Raw genomic sequence first — 19317 nt, forward strand, 5'->3', positions numbered from 1 at the left:
CTAGTAAATATTTGTCCCAATAGTAAGCTGTTGGTGGTTCTGTAGCCTGTTTCCTAAAAGCAATAATTACACTCCTCAATTGGAGGAACCTCCACCAAAGGGATTGTTTTGGGGAGATTTCTGAGTTAATATCTGCAAATGATTTAAACCCTTTATCATTATAAAGATCACCTACTTTGTCAATCTCCTTCTCATGTAAATTGTGCAATCTAATAGGTTTCTCATTATAGATGGGTTGTCCCAAATTGGTATCCATGGGGACTTTGTCATAGATTCTGTAGTACAGCTATGTAACTTCCTTCAGATATAGTACTCAAAATTTAGATGTGAGTGGGGAAGACCTTAGTGGTGATGTCTGATATAAGGGAATGTTTTAAAGTGATTGGATGTGGCAGATTGCTGCTCAGTACTGACCCACGATGGTGTATGCTGACTAGACCTGACTGTCTTGAGAAATGTATGCATAGTGAATGCCCAGGGATATAACTGAGTATTTGGACCAAGTTATTATTTTTATTTATTTATTTATTTTTTTACATCTGTTTCCTTCATTGTAATATGTCTATTTCTGGCTATCACCTTACCAGGTGTCAACTGATGGAGAAATTACCCATCTAGCTGGAGCGCCATCTGACTGTGACTGCAAGGTACTGCAAAGCTTTTTCACATATACTGTACATCAGTTAACACTGAAGAGTGTTCATTTTCAGTCCTCTATATCTTTCTTTTAGATCTTAATTTCATATCTTAATCTTAATTCCCTTGTCATAAACAAATGTTTTGTCCATCATAAACCCACTTAAGATCAAAATGGGTATGTGTCATAGTCAGAGAATTATTTGGATTAGATTACATATAGAATATATGTAATCAGTACAATACGATGGTAAAATGACTGCAGGTAGTATCTGCTTGACATGAACGCATTAATAGTATTGTAAAATAACATTAAATTCCATTTTTTTGTTCGCTGTCGAATTCCCTCTCTCCTATACCCTCCATAACACTTGCCAAGTTGAATTTTTCATGTAATGTTATTCTTTGTCTCTCACTTCTTTTTTGTCTTTGTTTACTACTTTTTCCTTTCCCACTCCCTACCTCCCTCTGTCCTCCAGAATGATGCCAACTGTGACTGCTATCAAACAGGAGATGGTTATGCTAAAGATGCCAGGTTTAATTGTCCTTCCTCTTTGGTGGTGTCTCCAGATGGGACACTGTACTTGGCGGATCTGGGAAATATCCGGATTCGAGCTATACGACACAACAAACCACCCACTGGTATGTATTTATTTTTGGGCCAGAAAGAATGCTGCACACCAACAAGCGATTGTGCCTTTGCAATAATGATCTTTGGGTTTAAAGAGTGGCCATACAGCATGCACTAGCAGTGTGGACCCACTGAAGAGTCTGATGAGTTGAGATGGTTTAACAGTTACTACAGCAGAATACTTCAGACCAAACTGAACTGCGTATGGTCTTACAGGCTAAATGGCAGGTTTGGAACCTAAGAGAAGCTTTTGGCTCCGATTACTGCAGTCTACACGAGCTAGCCGGCAAAACTGCCCCAAATATTTTCCATATTTTCCAGACCCATTATAGATAGTGTCCATAATGGGTATGGAAAAGTCTCTCAAGTCTCTGACTGAGCTACTCTCTCTTTCTCTGTGTGTCTTCAGGCTCTCTGGCTTCAGGTCCCAGCTCCTATGAAGTAGCTTCTCCAGCCTCTCAAGAGCTCTATGTATTTGACGCAAATGGGACTCATCAGTTCACCATGTCTCTGGTCACTGGAGACTACAAATACAACTTTAGCTACAGGTTGGTGTGTGTAGAAATGAACACGTATTTGCTTTGGGAAAAAAAACTCATAATTTTGTAAAGCAGATGATTGCATGTGCAACACATTCCTTGCAAAACATTTTATATTTCAGTAAGATATTATATTGCGTGTTTTATTCTCCTTATTTGTTCATCCTAAAAAATAATTTTATTTCTGCAGTCTCATGTTTTTCTCCTTTTCAAACTTAACCCAATTTTCACTCTGTCATTTTCCTCCCTCTATTCCTTGACTCTCAGCAATGAGGAGGATGTAACTGCAGTTACAGACAGCAGCGGGAACACCCTCCGTATCCGTAGAGATACCAACAGGATGCCTGTACGTGTGGTTGCCCCTGACAATCAGGTGAGATGATCAAGTCTTGACAGAATGTATTTCCATATGAAGGCATTTGTTTTAACAACAGGCTCCACCAACTTGGGTTTTTGAAGGCCATTTATTTGTCAAAACATTACAAGATTTTTCAGCGAATTTTTAGCCATTTTAACAATTTGAGTTGAGAGTCGAAGACAAGGCGGATCCTGTTTTGTGAATTAATGGTACATGACAGAGGGGGAAAGGAAAAATATAAGACTCAAGTTATTAAAATAACTTAATTAAAATTAACGTAATTTTTTAATGATAATTTTGAATATGGTATCGCTTCTCACAAAAGTATCAAGAACAACACTAAGACAGTATATTGACAAACTAGAATATTTATCAAAATAAAGCAAGCATATACTGATATTTAATGTCTGAGTCGACGGCTGACATGAAGTAAGAATCTGAACATGTAACCCTGTTTGCCTGTGGCTGTGTGTGTTTTTGTGTGTGTAGGTTATCTGGCTAACCATTGGGACTAACGGAGGTCTGAAGACTCTCACGGCTCAGGGTCAGGAACTGGTCTTGTTTAGTTACCATGGAAACAGCGGCTTGCTGGCTACCAAGAGCATCCAGATAGGCTGGACTACCTTCTATGAGTAAGCAGCATTTATATTTGAGTGCATATCTGTACTGCTATGTGCTGATGGAATGGAATGGAAAGTTGGATTTAAAAATTTTCGAAAGCCATCTAAAAGTATATTAATTAAATTACTGAGAAGTATAATAGCTCTGAATGGCAGTGTAAAAAATTATTACCAACATTTCTGACAGAATAGCATCACCAAATATGATTTGCTCCTACTCAAACCAGCAGAAAAAGGGTAACATCTGACAGGTGTCAAACTGAACTGACATTAAACAATTATAACATACAGTTATTCATTTCACCACGGTTTCTACAAGTTTATGTCTATACATAAATTTTTGTGGGACCAGTTGACACAAAACGATTAGTCGTTTGATAAGTGACGTGAAATAATTGAAAACATAGTTTCATGACTGTAGAAATTCAACGAAAATAAAATCTGCTTCATCTAATTAAATTAAAGTCTACATCCTGCTGGTTAGATCCAGTTTAAATCGCTCCTTCTTTAAAACTGGCTGCATCCGTGTGTGTGTGTGTGTGTGTGTGTGTGTGTGTGTGTGTGTGTGTGTGTGTGTGTGTGTGTTTGTGTAATGTGGATTCAGGTATTTTTTACTGGTTTTCAAAAAGCACATTACAGTAATGGCAACTAATGTCCCTGTTCCTTCCTCCCTGCATCCATACTGTCCTTGAAGCTATGACAGCGAGGGTCGTCTGACTAATGTGACCTTCCCAACCGGTGTGGTGACCAATCTCCACAGTGATATGTCGTCAGGAGCTGTTGCTGTGGACATTGAGACGTCAGGGAGGGATGAGGATGTTTCTATAACAACCAACCTGTCATCCATAGACTCCTTCTACACTCTAGTGCAGGGTAAGATGCTTACACAAACGCGCATGTCTGTGTAACAGAGTAAAGAAAAAAGTTTTCAAGAGAGTGTGAGTTGTTGGCACTTACCAAGCAACATTGAATTTATAATTCTCTGACCAATAGCAAAATTGTAAATGTGTTATTCAGACTACTTTCCACAATATTTTCCTCTGGCTCAGGTGAATGCACTAGGGGACCACTGTATGTACTGACCTACACTTAACAGTACGGATAGAGTATGATAATATGTGTAAGAGAATTCCATCCACCATATGTAATGCTGCATTTTGAGACTAAAACAGTAGTTTGTGAAGCCATAGTTGTTCATTTTTCTTCCAGTTTTTTACTGTAAAGATTTTATGAGTGACGGTCTTGTTGTTTGCTCCCTTCAACAACACAGCTGGTCGGTGTATTAAAAATGTACTCAGTGGAGATTTGAATATATTTTTTGTTGGTCTTTGTTTCCAACTGTGTTGCTGTTTGAATTTTCTCATCCCTGTATTTTTCTGTAAAGAAATTTGAGGATATAATGATCTAGTAACAAATCTGCTGTTGTTTCTTAGTGCCAAACAGCCTCAGCCTCAGAGGCATATGTGATGACATCCATCCATCGCTTATAATCCATGTAACAACACAGAAAAAAGCATTGTTTCATTGATTTTGTGTACTGGAGGTTTGCTATACACCGAAACTGTAATAAGTGCCTGCAGCCCTTTCAACAAGATTCAGTTTACATCCAATCTAAAATTGCTAATCCTTAGGGCCAGCCTTAGAACATTTAACTGTAAGAGACTGGCCACAGCCGTATGTGTGTGTGTGGTTGTGTGTGAGTATGTGTGTGCGTATTTTAGAATCAGGTATTTTTTACAGGATTTATTCACTGAAACTGCAGTGCAACTGGAAAAATGAAGGAATTTTAAAATATTCTTTAAGATACTGCCAGTGACTATGACCTACAGCATGTAAGTAAATATTTGACCCCAGAGAATCCATGTTAAAAAGACTTCATCCAACCAATGCTGGTGAAACTATGGTTTGAAAAAAAAAACAAAAAAAAACAAAACACTTTTGTAGTTAGTCGCAAATTAACATAAAAAAATTACGAAAAAAAATGTTAAAACTGAATTGGAGTAAAACTTTAACACTAATTGTCAAAGATAATCCCTACAATTTGTGCAGAAATAAGATTGTGTTACAAAAACAGACACAGCACTCTATCAGTGTGTTAAATTCTTAAATAACTGTGGAACGAAATGTGTAGATGTTTTTTGGGGTTTTCTTTTTCCTTAGATGTAGACCACCAACTAACATAAGCTACTGCCAGTAACTGTCAATTAAAACATCCTGTGACTATTTCACAGTGAAAGCCATATTCAATTCTCTTCACTTTTACTTTGAAAAGCACTTCCTTTCATCTGCTTCATTTTTCCTGTGAATTGTGTCAGGGTAAATCACACCACCACACTTTGTTTTAGTTGATAACAAAAGTCGTGAACCCGATTTTTAACCTTTTAAGAATCGCAATGAGAAGAGGAAGTGAGTTGTGGAATTATCTGTCAATGCCTCCCCTCTGATAGTTACAGATTTGAGGTTAACTGCAAAAGAAAAAAATGCTAAGTTCACTGTCCTCATCATCCTTCCTTCAGATATTTGGCCTAAAGAGCCAAAGAAAAGAATAAATTAACAATCATGTCCTTGTTAAATCTGAATTAATGAGCCAGTTGAAGCAAGTCCTTGAGTGGCCAGCAATGATTTGTTTCAGAGCAAGCTACATGTGCCCAGAGTGTGTGGGAAAACAGAGTAGATTCTCCCTCACAGCACAGCAGTATTGATTGGAATGTAATAAGTTATTCAAAGCCATGACAAGTGGCTTTGAATTCCATCAATCCATGTGCATTATTTATTGTTTTGCCTCCTCACAATCATCAAAACTGCACAATGTCCCAGTGTGCAATTGGTGTAGGAAATGTGAAATCACATTAGGTGTGAGTACATCACAGATGCGATAAACTAATATAGCTGCTATATTTTGTATTTTTTATGTTGTTGTTGATTGCTTTGTGAAAACAGGGGAACATGTTGGTAATGCAGGGCTTAACAGGGAAGGCTTAAAAGTACAGTAAATGTTCATGCCATTGCATCATCATGGACTGGCTAAAATAAGCTGTGTGTGCTGTATTTCCTCCTTCATAACAAGTTGTGCAAAGCTTTCTTTTGTGCTGGAAAAGTGATGTGATGGGTGGGAGTGAAGGATCAGCTCCACCCAACAGATCCACTCTACAATGTTAAACCACAACATACAGCCACTATCAAAAAATAATTGCTGGAATTACATTCTGGACAGATTTGAAAGGCTAAATATCTTTGTGAGGAATTATTTGACCCTAGATAATTCATGTTAACAAGAATTTAGCCAACCTATATTGGTGAAATTATGGTTAAAAAAAAAGTAAAGAAGGAAAGCTTTTGTAGTTACTCTCAAATCAAGATAAAAAATAAGAAAATGTTATTTAAAATGGAGTATCAACTAAAACTTATTGCCATAGATAATCCCTGCAAATTGTGCAGAAATAAAATGTGTAACAACAGGAGACACAACATTGTATCATAGTATTAAATTGTTAATTAACTGTGGAATCAAATTTGTAGATGTTTTTTTTTTTCCTTTTTAATGTGTCCTTGAAAAATCATGGTGATACTGTCAAAATAAAATATTTTTTTAAGGAATATTTTGATTAGTTGTTAAAAGACAATCATTCAAGGAGTAACTATTTACTTGATGGTATATCAGAAGGAAGGAGGAAGTAAAATGTCTGTATCCTAGAAAGCCTTTTCTCTCTTACTCACACACACACACAGCCATTAAGTCCTGAAAGAGGTCAAGGGGAATCTAATTAAAAGAGGCTGGGGAAGCAGGTAGCGCTGTGCTCCATTAGCAGGTTCAAACATTGCGGAAATTAATTGTACTGTTTCCCTTTATGACCTTCCCTCTCTTGCACTTTCTTGTTGTCCTCTCTTTGACTCACCTTTTCTGTCCTTTACCCTCAGTTCACTTAGTATTCTTACATTGTTTTTGAATAAATGCCTTTAAATTTGCTATATTGAAAACAAAATCAATGAGAAATATTGCTATGGTTCATTCATGATAATTGTCTCTGTCTTTCTCTCATATAGACCAGCTCCGTAACAGCTACCAGGTTGGTAATGACCATTCACTGAGGGTCATCTATGCCAATGGGATGGACACACACTACCAGACAGAGCCCCATATATTGGCAGGTACACAGTTTTGAGAACATTACCCCAATACATAATGTGGACTAATCAGAGGATTTGTGTCCAAATGGTTCTCTTACAGATGAGTTGAAATCTAAAACAAGCTTGTTAAATGGCTTTATCTGAATTTAGACTGTGTAGTATGTGTAAAGCATTGGGTGTAGGCTGTCTACATGGTGGATGCGTATGAATTATAAATTGCTGAGTACCCTACACACCAGATTACCATTTGAATGGTTTTTAGGCAAGAATTTTTATGTTGCATGCTGTATCAGAGGCTTCTCTGTGATATCAGCACAACTCTTTTCAGGTAAACACCATCAGATGGGCCTGTTTATGAAAAGGATCAATGTGGAGTATCAGTGTCAGTGTAACGTTTTTAGATGTTCTACGCTGACACTCGCTACAAGCCACTGCTTGTCCAGCTGTAACGATATAGTGTTTTCAACTCACAGTTTTATTTGACACATTAGGATTTTATTGGCTCTGCAAGTATTGGAAAATATCCCAATAATAACATAAAATATCATATGTTAATGCTTTTGATCTGATCTTCTCCCAAGCCATGCCAGTGTTTTTCCTTTTTATTGCATTTACTGCTAATCATCTATACTTAGCATTGTTGTTGACCATTTTCCAAAGCATCTCAGTAGTGTTTAAGGCTTAAATATGTTGTGTTCTTTCTACTCTCTAGATGGCCACTGGTTTGCATTCATCACAGTACAGTATAAAAATCATCTTAAGAGACTTAAAATGTGCTGGATATACTGTTGGTGATCTTTCGTAATACACATATCATTGCAGGTATTTAGATATGAAGCTGAACTACAGCAGCAATTTAACTCTCACAACTATAAATACAGAAGTGATGCTCACAGTGATTAATGACCGACTCTCTTGATTAACAACTTTCAAGTCTCTGCAGGCTGATTTTTATATGATGTTTTAAAGCTAAAACACTAAAGCATGCTTTGGAAAATGGTTAGTAACAATGGAAAGTGTATGTGATTTGCATTAAATTGGCTACATTAGAAGACTGAAGCCGCATCGGTCCGTGTACTGTTAACAGTTTTATTTCATCAATAGAATGAGAGCAGGAGTTTGAGGATACTGTCCTGGGGCTCTGTTGATAAGGGGTTGTAGCTAATGTACATAGAGAGCTCACACCATTACATCTGAAAGAGTTCATGTTCTATCAGTTCTACAAAGCTACATTACATACATTACTACATGAAGATACAGTTTGGAAAGATATTCAGGGTTAACCACATAGGCAGTGCTGATAAGAGGCTAGGGGAGGCCAAGCCTTCCCTAATTGGCCAAGAAAATATTGTGCCAAAGTGTTTCTTGTTTTTTTTGTTTTTTTCAGTTACTTGGCTTGCTGACTCTATGTGTATGCAATAGCTAACACAAGTATTTTGGTGTGTGAGAGAGATAGAGCAATCAAGCGAGAGAGACAGAAGCCTGTAGTTTGCATTATAACGACCAGCACAACCAGCTTTGGCATTTTCCTGACCTTATAATTCTTGAAAGTCTGTGTGGAATTTTGGTGGCCAGCTCAGAAAGTACAGTGAGCTGGTGGGAGGTGAGGCACACACAGGCGGGAGGTTTATTCAAATGAGGCAGTGCAAAGAAAGTTGTTGGTATTTTGGTGGAAATTTAGTCTAGACAAATATTTACATCAAATGTGTGGCAACAATTGAATTATACTTAAAATGTATTTATTTAAACAGATCCAAAACAATACATGTGTTTAAATTGGCATAAAAAAATAACGTTTAATACAGTTAAAGCAGGATTGGTGAGCAGTCTGCATTTATCTATAAGTTAATATGAGGGACACTATGAGTATCTGTTGTCCACAGCTGCTTTAAACTGTATGAAACGTTTCTCCTATCTCTCCTATCCTATTCTTCAGTTCAATAATCCCTTCAACCATCTCAAGGCGAGCAGGACCCATATGTTTATAATTCTTTAGCGTCTGACTTGAGAAGTGCTGTGCCAGAGCGCAGTGCCATTACATGCAGTTGTCCACAGTGTTTACCTCTATTAAATCACATGCAAATGACACTGGGATGCTGAAAAATAACCCAGTACACCTCTACACGCATGAGACTGGTCGGTTATAACTCAATACTCTCCCTGTTAAGTGGCATGTGCGTCATGACGTCTTTCCAACTTTCTTTGTGTTTTTTTCTGCGTTTCATGTTTTGTTCTTGAAATGCAGTATCGTACAAACACTGCTGTATCACATTCTGTAATATGATTTGACAATTTGAAACTCGAGATAGAGGACAATGAAAATGGATACTAACTGATACTAGGGGTCCTATGTGTTCACATTGTGCCACTCTGCAACGTCCAGACAACAAAATCGTTTTCTGGAGAAGCCGATTCTATATTTGGTGAGCTATTGCTGTCATACCTCACTGTGGCTGCAGCTTTTCCATGTCACCCAGCCCTTTTGCAGTTTACTGCACCTACAAGAATCAAACACAGCCTGTGTGCCAAAGACTTTTAGTCTCCTCAGTCATGATGTTCTTTTGCCTATTGTTGCTCACTCACCTCATTCATCATACGTCAAGTAATGATGAAGTCTGAGATATTACATTTACAATTACTTACTAATTGAATTGCTCTGACAATATGTGGCCACAAAATGTTTTGATACTGGATGGGATAACAAGAGTGGTCATCTCCTCGTCTGTGTCCATCTTTGACAAAATCTAAATATGCAGACCCCCAGGCATTTTGCTGGGATGTAAACATAGACCATATGACACGGTCTTACATTCAGTTTTACATCTCTGAACCAGCAAGGGTCATATTTAAATGTCAATTCTGACATGGTTACATCGACATGATTGGTTGGATGTAGCTAACTTTATAGCTCACAGCCAAAAAAGATTTACTCACACAAACTATTCATAACAGATTCACAATACATGGTAGTTTATTCATGTAGCTATAACAGAGAGGAGTATGAAAATGGGATATATGTTCGACTATCCTTCCACCCTGTTATGTGTTGTTGATTAAATAAGAGTTAAATATGGCAAACTCTTACTCTGACATGGGGTTCACCCACAAAAGAAAAATAAATAGTCAATTTATATTTTGGTTTCCTAACTGTAAATCATGCTGAGTTAATTTTTTGAGCTAGTCTGAGCTAATATGTTTATCTTGATAAAGAAAAGAGTTCAGTAATGTTACAGTACTAGCATGATTAGGTCGAGCTTTCATCCACTGTAAAAAGTTAGCAGCACCACAGCTAGTGTGCAAGGCATCCAGGATATTGCAATGATGTTAGGAACAATTTGAAAAATGCAAAAGTTTAATTTAGGGATTACAGGGACTGCGTCAAATGTACTGAGCTGTCAAGTTAACTAAATGCTTAGCAGGTCTACCCGTACATTTAATCACAGCAGATGTCATGGCTGTGAACGGCACAAATTAATTTGCTGTTTTTTTACGTTGCATATGCTGGTTTGGATTTTCTGACAATAAGATAGTGTTGGTATTTATGTCTTTTTCATATCCATCTCTAGGTGCTGCTAACCCAACTCTGGCCCGACGTAACATGACACTTCCAGGAGAGAATGGCCAAAACCTGGTTGAGTGGAGGTTCAGGAAGGAACAGACACGAGGAAAAATCATCGTCTTTGGGAGAAAACTCAGGGTGAGAGCTCTCCAGATGAAGCTTCCAAGAAACAGAGACGATAGAAAGTCCCGTAACTAACTGGTGACCTAAAAACACTAGCATTATATCTTAACTGAAGGAGGAAATAGGGTTAGATTGACATTCATGTTCTTTAACTGAAAATGGGATTTGGCTCAGTCCATGTGATCCAGTAGATAGGGACCAGTTTAATCGATCATATATTTATTTTATAACCTTGGTAACACTTAAGACGTCTTTCCTTTTCTTACTGTATTTTTTATTTCTGGACTTACAGATTCACACAAATATGATACACATTTTTAGATGTATTTGTTTATCAACTGCAATTTTCACTGTTATTTTTGTCTATAATGTATGGATGACAGACATACAGTACAGTGGATTCACAGATGTTCTTGGTCAACTCAGTATTCTTGGCTACCAATTCTAAATAATTAGACTAGATACTTATCTGGAAATGTTATAATATTGTAAGTCCATCATACCAAACAGGCCAATTGGTACCAGATCAAAGCAATTGATATGTTTAAAAATCAAAATTTCTAATCATATGAATGATATGTAAATGATTGAATAAAAAAAATCACTGTCTCCTCCTACACATACACATATCGGAGTAGTAGAGATGTTGTTATAAGAAGATACAACCAATGGTCCAGCTGGCTACTAGCCACTATCCCATTATCCTCCTTCTCTGCCCCCTTGACTCACTTCACTGCAGTCAACTGGTGCTAATTTAAAAGTGAATGAGTAGCTGACTAAAAAGATGAGAAAAATGATTTTTGAACATTTTCCAGCAAGACTCTCTCTTTAATGAAACAGGTCTATAAAACGATTGTCTGGCTAATTCGTAGCATTTCTTCTTGCTTCATGGATCCATAAGGTGAGTTTAGCACCAGACCTGGCTCAAATTTACAAAGGCTATCTGTCTTCGTAAATTGGAATTTGAACAAACAGCATATGATTTTGAAAGCAATAAAGAGTGGCTAGCTGGCTTTCTTAAGCTACGGTGTTTTATGAGTCTTGGTTTATTAGTTTGCTTTCATTCACTGGCTGACGCACAGTTGTTGAACAGCCAACAAGAATTTAACACCTGGGCTTTTTTGTTGGTTGTTTAGTGTTTGTTTAGCCAGGTTGCTAATCCTTCATCATGAAGCCTTCTAATTGTTTTTGAAGACCAAAATCCCAAATGAACAGAAAAAACAGACTAAGATTTTAGACCATATAATAAGGAAGTCCTTTGTCCCTCTGTGTCTTAGCTGAGGTTGAGAAGTCATTTGGTGGGTCTGTCTGTGCAGATAACCCTTTAGTTTTTGGTAACCTCTTGACTTTTGCTCCTGTACTAGTTTCCTCTTGTAAACAAAAAATATAAAAATCTAATGGGCAGATTTTCATGAACTGAGTATATTCATCCCCTGGTAAAGAGGATCAGCTCTTCCAATTTTGGACACTCAATAAGCTTGCTTATGCCATACTGCCACACTCAGTACAAAATGTACACAAAAGATCTCATAACACAACTGGCAAACTGCTATGGTTGGCACAGTATATTGTTGCTCCCAGGAAGATAAAACTACAGGTTTAATGAACTCATAACCTTTTCCCTAGTGCCTCCTTTAGGACAAATTTAACAATTTTGCCTGTGCTCCTGCAATGGCTCGAATAAGAAAACTGTTGTTTAATGTATCTAATGCTTTCGTATTGTGATGTGCAATCAACATTGCAGCATGTAGGCCTTTAGCAGACTTTGGGCTTTTAGTCATGTTCAGACATTGAAGGGAGCATAGCAGGGATTAAGCATACCTGCATGTAATACAATCCCTTTCCACTAATAAGCATTTAATGTTTCAGCTGATCCAAGATTTATATGATCAAAAGAGTGTCTTTTTTCATTGGTTATTTGTGTGTCTCCAGGTGAATGGTAGGAACTTGCTGTCTGTGGATTATGATCGCACACTGCGAACAGAGAAAATTTATGATGACCACAGGAAGTTCCTGTTGAAGATCATCTATGACACCCAAGGCCATCCCACACTCTGGGTTCCCAGCAGCAAGCTGCTGTCAGTTAACTTGACATACTCCAGGTAGGCCCTTCTATACCAGGGTATTTATTATTTTAGTCCCACCACCTACTTTACTCAACTAAAAGAAGCTGTAACATATAGATTTGGGACTAGATAGGCCAGTGGCATTGGTGCACTGAAGAAAAGTCAAAACAAGCTCCAAAAAAGGGATAGTCATGGCATTTCCACTGTATGCACAAGTTTGGAAATCTAACAGCACTTGGCTGAACACATTATAGTACACTTGGAGAAACTTGTTCACCATACCCTAAGTTGTACTGAATTAATTGTTAGTCGAGGGGGAGGAAAAGTTTGTCCAGCACCTAATTCTGATCAATTGAAAAAAAAAAAAAATTCTCTCACATCCAGTAAATTCTGTAGAGGTATTGTGATTAACATGTAATTTTGTGAAACAAACCCGAACCAGCTATACCAGCTTTAGGTATTAATGTAACAAAACGACTTTATGGATAAAACCAAAGGTCTGTTGCAGGGGTGTCTAAACTGTTCTTGCCAGGGACCATATCGTGAAAAAAGTACAGTCCTAAGCCATGACCCATTTAATTTAAGAGACTGTCTAACTTACGGTGTGAGATTTAAGCACTTTTTGCTGTACAATTGATTCTATAGTAAGACGATTTTATCACTGTTAAATTTCACTCAGCAGTAAATATCGCTCCTAATCAGAACAGTGATTCAGGGCCTTGAATCGAAGAATAAAATTTTTGCTCACATACACACTCAGTAGCTCCTTTACTAAGTATAACTGTACAATCTAATGCAATTCAATACAACAACTCTGCTGTAAATTATACCTTTACAAAGTTTATAATGTTCAGTTTTTTTAAATGTCAGAAATGTGTAAATTCAATTACATGTTTTAATGAGGTCATATTTAAAGGTGGTGTTATACTGGACAAAATTATATTGACAGTTGCTTATAATTCTTTGGTCCTCCCTGTTTACATACATGAGGGGGGCAGAATATCAGAAACATCTGTATATAATCCATTCCAGTACAACAACAGCACTAACTGACCTCAGTAAGAAACATATGATTGAATTAACACCTCTATGATGGTGTCAGCAAAACCTGTACAATATATATAAAAGTAGACTGTATAGCAGAACATTTTAGATTGTATTACCCTGTAAAGGTATATCACTTTGGTTATATGTAGAGTCAAATAAAGTGATGAGCATCCTTTTAGCAAAGCCTCATCTGGGGAAGTCTGGACAAACCTCTGTAGAACTTTGACAGCGGGGACTGCTGACAGGAGCTCCGGGGAGAAGAGCAACTCCTTCCATATTTGCAGAGAACAGGTTCATGTCCTCAATGGCAGAAAAATCTTGAAAGCACTGGTTAAAGTGTATGATCAGTGTTGGAGCACAGTCACATATTTCCCCATTTTCATAGAAATGTTGACATTTGGGAAACTGGAGATATAGTCCCTTTATTAGGTACCCCTGCACGATTTAATACAATCAAATACAACAGCTCTGCCATGAATTAAACTATTTCAAAACGTAAAAATGTTTTTTTCGACACTGTCAGATATTAACATGGGACAGCCTCTGAGATCGCCTTAACATTTTAAAACAAACTACAGGGCTGTAGCACTAATACACTGTGTTGTTGAAGGCACTGTAATTGCCAGTGTGTGTGTGTGTTTGTGTGTTTGTGTGTGCGTGTGTGTGTGTGTGTGTGTGTGTGTGTGTGTGTGTGTGTGTGTGTGTGTGTGTGTGTGTGTGTGTGTGTGTGTGTGTGTGTGTGTGCGTGCATGCGTGTCCAGTACGGGGCAAGTGACAGGCCTCCAGAGAGGTCCAACTACAGAGAGGTGGGAGTACGACAGTCAGGGGAGGATCATTTCTCGAGTCTTCGCTGATGGGAAGACGTGGAGCTACACTTACCTGGATAAGGTACAGTATACTGTTATTTCAAAGGCTTTGATTACAAGCAAGTGTGTGCATTTATCCTCACTTTATCAGCACTGTGTAAGTATCACTTTTCTTTTATATTCTGTATATTTCATGAAGGACAGGGCGAAAAGGTCTTCGATGTTAAATTTACTGGTGCTGCCTTTAAATTTACACGTTCATGCACAATAAACATTTGTGTTAATACAGCACACTCAAGGAGAACCAAATACCATACACGCATGCTCACACACTCACAAACACACAGACTTTCTCTCTCAGGGAGGTACTGTAATAGGGATGCTTTTCAAGTCTGCAGAGATGTGATACACAAAAAAGATAATTCACATGCACACACACACATACGCACGCACACACATACACAAACACACTCACATACATACTCACAGTTTGTTTTTTTTCCACACAAAAAGCAAGGTTACTTTGTTTGCCATAAATTCTGGTCAAACAAAGTAAGCAGCACTGAATGAAGAATTTTGAAAATGTACTGACACAAAGTGAGTGATGAAAATAAGCAGTCACAAAAACCGTACTTACAGTCAGCTCACTTCCCTTAGAGAGGAGAGTAGAGGAAAGGAGAGGAGAAGAGAGGAGAGGAGAGGATGACAAATACCCTGTGGTAGTTAAAAAGGCATAAAACACAGCTCCCTAGTCTTCTTCTTTGGTGATATAAATAGATCCCACCAAAAAAAAAAAAAGAAAGAAATGTAAATAAAAGCAATAACATCTAACATCACAGTTTAATTAATTTAATTCAATTATAAAACATATTAGCACAACATACACAAGAAAAAATGAAAAAACAAGACATATGTTACATAAACCAAAATGCTAAAAACAAGCATACATTTGCTACAAGATACCAAGATAAATGAGGGCACAAGATACAGAATTCAAGTAGTCTGGCTCACCCAATAAGGTCTAAACCTGATTTAAAATTTGTGAGAGAGGAGCAATATGATAGTATTTAGTCATTCTACAAATTACTGATAGTGAGTTGTTCTAAATCTTGGAAGATGTAAATGATGTTCATGTCCGGTATTATATGTGGATTAGTGAATTTGACTGAAAAAAATCTGTTAAATGATTGAGATACCAAATCAGGCTGATACACACACTTGGAGAGAAAAACACGTGAAATATACATTTATTTTGAAAATAGAAAGAACATTTACTTAGCAGAAATGTGGGGCAGATTTTTTAAAAAAAAAGGAATACTTTTGCAATATTGAGATCAGTGGGAACATTGCCACTTGAAAATGATTTTTTAAATCAGAGGTTTAACTATTGAGGAAATTATTTTTGTAACCGCTGTAAGCATAGCCTCATGACCTGCTGCCGAGTTGCACATTTGGATATAATAGCAATAATCTCGCTTTCTGTTGGAGGATCTAAACCCTGAAGGGAAGGATAAACTTTTTTCAAATAATCATATGGGGAGCAATCAATCAGACTGATTTTCTTTATTAGAGTTACAACAATATTCACAAAAATACCTATTAAAAGCACAAGATAGTTCAAATGGACCTCTGTATGTTTCATATTCATCAATGAATTGTGAAGAGATAATTGGAGATGTCTTTTTATTGTTTAAGAGTTGGTTAATTTCTAGTCTTTCTATGTTGTTTTAATATTATTGGAGGCTTCATTAAACCTGTTTGTGAAGTGTTTTTTCTTAGCAGTTCTTATTGAATGGTTAAAATTGTTTCTGCATGTCTTAAAAATAGACGAATTTGGGGGGTGGACTTTTAATGTATCATACATATAGTTTGTTCCTTTTGATGGCCAATTTTCAGAGACACTGGGTTTATTATATCTATTCACTCTATTTATCTAAATTTTATTTTAGGAATATTAGCAAAGGGAAAACATTCATTAAATGCAAAGGTCATCGAAGCCATAAATGACTGATATTTTTGAACGAATCAGAGACTGGAAAGAGCTATTCTTTTTATCATTGAATGCTCTGGTCTTAACTCTTTGAATGTTTTTTTTTTTTTCTAACATCTTATAATTTACATTTGGCAGTCAGTAAAATGAAAAATTGGAAAATGAATGGATATATTGGAGTAAAAACCACTACGTAAGACATCACCATCAAGAGAGTGGTTAAAAATGTATCAATAAGGGTTTTGAAGAGGTTTTGAGATTAAGGGATAAACATACTGGAAGCATAAAGCATTTAGGAAAGCTGCTCTGAGTGAGTTATTAATATACATTAAAATAAAGAATAAAATGAGCAATGATACAATAAAACTCATATAACAAGCAATGAGAATAAATGGATTTTCAATTTGGATTTGCGAAATATTCTTAGCATTTTAGCATCTTAAATGTGGTAGTTTCTACATTATCAATACCAGTGACTCCTGTTTCTTGATAGCTGACATTTGTGGCTTTCAGAACATCCCATTAGCCACAGATGTGGGTCAGGTCATAGATTAAATGCCCTTTTGTATAAAATCTCCCAAAATTCAGCAAGTGATTTGTTGTCGTAGTTGAACAATTTCAGTTAACGTAATAAAATAATGAATTAATGTATAAAAAAGAGATTACTATGACTTAACCTGTCTTGTTTATAATAGACATTTTATTTTTCTATATAATTAATTAATAAGCTTTTCATGAGTTGTAAACCTTTTCCTCTGGTAATGTTTTTCTAAAAAGTCCAAACTGTGAAAAGTTATGTATTATGGAGCCAAAGAAGGAACCTACCAAGGAAACGATAAGGAAGCAATCCAAGAAAAAGAAAAAAAATTTCGCTTATTTTTTTCTGGGTGACAGTTTTGAAAAAAATGAAAGCAAAACCCTAGTCAATAATAAATAAAACTGGAGAAGGGACTGAAGTAAAGACAAGTGAAAGAGAAAGATGGAAAAGGGAAAGAAGGGAAGGCACAAAAGAAGAAACAGAACAAAGGATGTGAGGAAGAGACAAAAAGAAAAGAAAGATCATCCCCCCCAGTGAATAAATGAAGCATATTGCATTACTTCATTTGTCATTCTCACCTTCGCTTGCACTTGTTTTTCATTCACTCTCTTTCTCCATCTGTCTCTTTCTCTCCTTTCTGAAAATGCATACTGGAAGCATCTTTGAGAAACAGTGTGTCAAAAAGCAAAATTAATCTATGAGTCCACTCTACAAGAATGAAATTTGACCTCAATCTGTTTCTTGGCAACACAAGCCCAATGTAATGGTTTATAATACAGAAACAAAAATACTAAAAATACATAAAATCAGATTAGTTTTATTCAATGAAGGAGTTTAAAGCAAATGTTCAAAACATGCAAACAGCACTGCTCCCAACCTGTTTAGTTGGAGACCCAGATGATCTTTACTGTCTGTCTGAGGCAAGACATACACCAAGGAGAGCATGATGTTTGTGTTGAGAGTTATCTTCAAGACAAAGATGTGTTGCTGCTGTCCCTTGATATAGATCACATCTGTGTTCTCCTCACATTTCAGAGTATCCTCCCCTATTAATTACAGTTCAGAGGGATCCCAGAGAACTTGTGAAATTCATGGATTTGTCTTTTTGTTTTGGACAACTGGATGAAATTGGTGTTGCATTATTCTACGAAGATAATATGTGACATTCATCCTGTTGCAGACCTATGTGTGCTAAGCCCCAGGCCCCTCTGCTAGTGCAGCATGGAACACGTCCATGGCACATTAATGAAGTAGCAGGGCATCCAAGTTGAGGACTGATGGTATAGATGATGTCTAGCAAACATGCTGTGTAATGTTTTAGTGTGAAAGCAGCTTCCTTGACCTGTGCTGCCATGTCCACTACCGTTTGGCTTTTTTTCCTGAACCATTGTAGAAAATGTACAGGCCATAGCCTATTCACTTGTTGTTTCATGGAAACCATGAATGGAGGCCAGCACAGGGGTGATGTGTATGGATCTAGATAAACACACACATGCACAGATGCCACATATGCCTCAGCTAATTAGCTACTGTTAGCTGGCTGGTAACGTACCCCTCGGGCTGCAAATAAAACTCTACCTAAAATGCTACATGAGCAGGAGGGCCAGATCTAATATCTTTTATTAGATATTCATCTAATAAAAACTGATTAAAAGATGTACTGCCAGCTGTGCTTGAGACATTCATTTATTAATAATGTGGATTGATGTGGATTTAACATGTCACACGGTATCATTACATGTAGTAAAAGGTTCAATACATAAACACCACTTTTATTTTCTGTGTAAGAAGCTACATGTTTAATACAAAATTCCACTCAACAAATTGTGTGAGGCTAATGTGTAGATTTGCTTCTCATTACAGTGCTTCAGTGATATGATGGAGGTTTCTCCCTGCCCCCAATTTCTTTTACATTAAAATGTCTGACTAAAAAACAATATAGTGTGAAAGGATGTTCCATACGAGTGTAACTATAAACTGTCTCGTTGTGCCTCTACTCTGTGTGTATAACTGCTCTGATGGCATGTTACGTATTTTCCTTTCTTCTGCCCTCTCTCTAACAGTCCATGGTCTTGCTGCTACACAGCCAGCACCAATATATCTTTGACTATGACTCAGGGGACCATCTGTCAGCAGTCACCATGCCCAGTGTGGCTCGACACACCATGCAGACCATCAGATCCATAGGATACTACAGGAACATCTACACACCCCCAGAGAGCAACGCCTCTGTCACTGTGGACTACTCTGAAGAGGGACAGGTCTGTGGGTGTGTG

General features: G+C 37.1%; 1 protein-coding gene across 4 annotated transcripts in view; it reads left to right on the forward strand.

Moving 5' to 3' along the window:
• Positions 1-19317, forward strand: part of tenm3 (teneurin transmembrane protein 3) — a 230546-nt gene that overhangs the window by 197326 nt on the left and 13903 nt on the right. For all 4 annotated transcript variants that reach the window (XM_040145299.1, XM_040145300.1, XM_040145301.1 and 1 more), the window contains 11 exons: positions 588-647; positions 1116-1278; positions 1677-1815; positions 2074-2179; positions 2654-2796; positions 3479-3657; positions 6829-6933; positions 10479-10609; positions 12527-12696; positions 14469-14595; positions 19105-19302. In XM_040145299.1, the coding sequence (XP_040001233.1) occupies positions 588-647; positions 1116-1278; positions 1677-1815; positions 2074-2179; positions 2654-2796; positions 3479-3657; positions 6829-6933; positions 10479-10609; positions 12527-12696; positions 14469-14595; positions 19105-19302 (1521 nt within the window). The remainder of the gene's footprint in view (positions 1-587; positions 648-1115; positions 1279-1676; positions 1816-2073; positions 2180-2653; positions 2797-3478; positions 3658-6828; positions 6934-10478; positions 10610-12526; positions 12697-14468; positions 14596-19104; positions 19303-19317) is intronic.

This window comes from Xiphias gladius, chromosome 15, assembly GCF_016859285.1.
Source record: "Xiphias gladius isolate SHS-SW01 ecotype Sanya breed wild chromosome 15, ASM1685928v1, whole genome shotgun sequence".
NCBI classification, from domain to species: Eukaryota; Metazoa; Chordata; class Actinopteri; order Istiophoriformes; family Xiphiidae; genus Xiphias; species Xiphias gladius.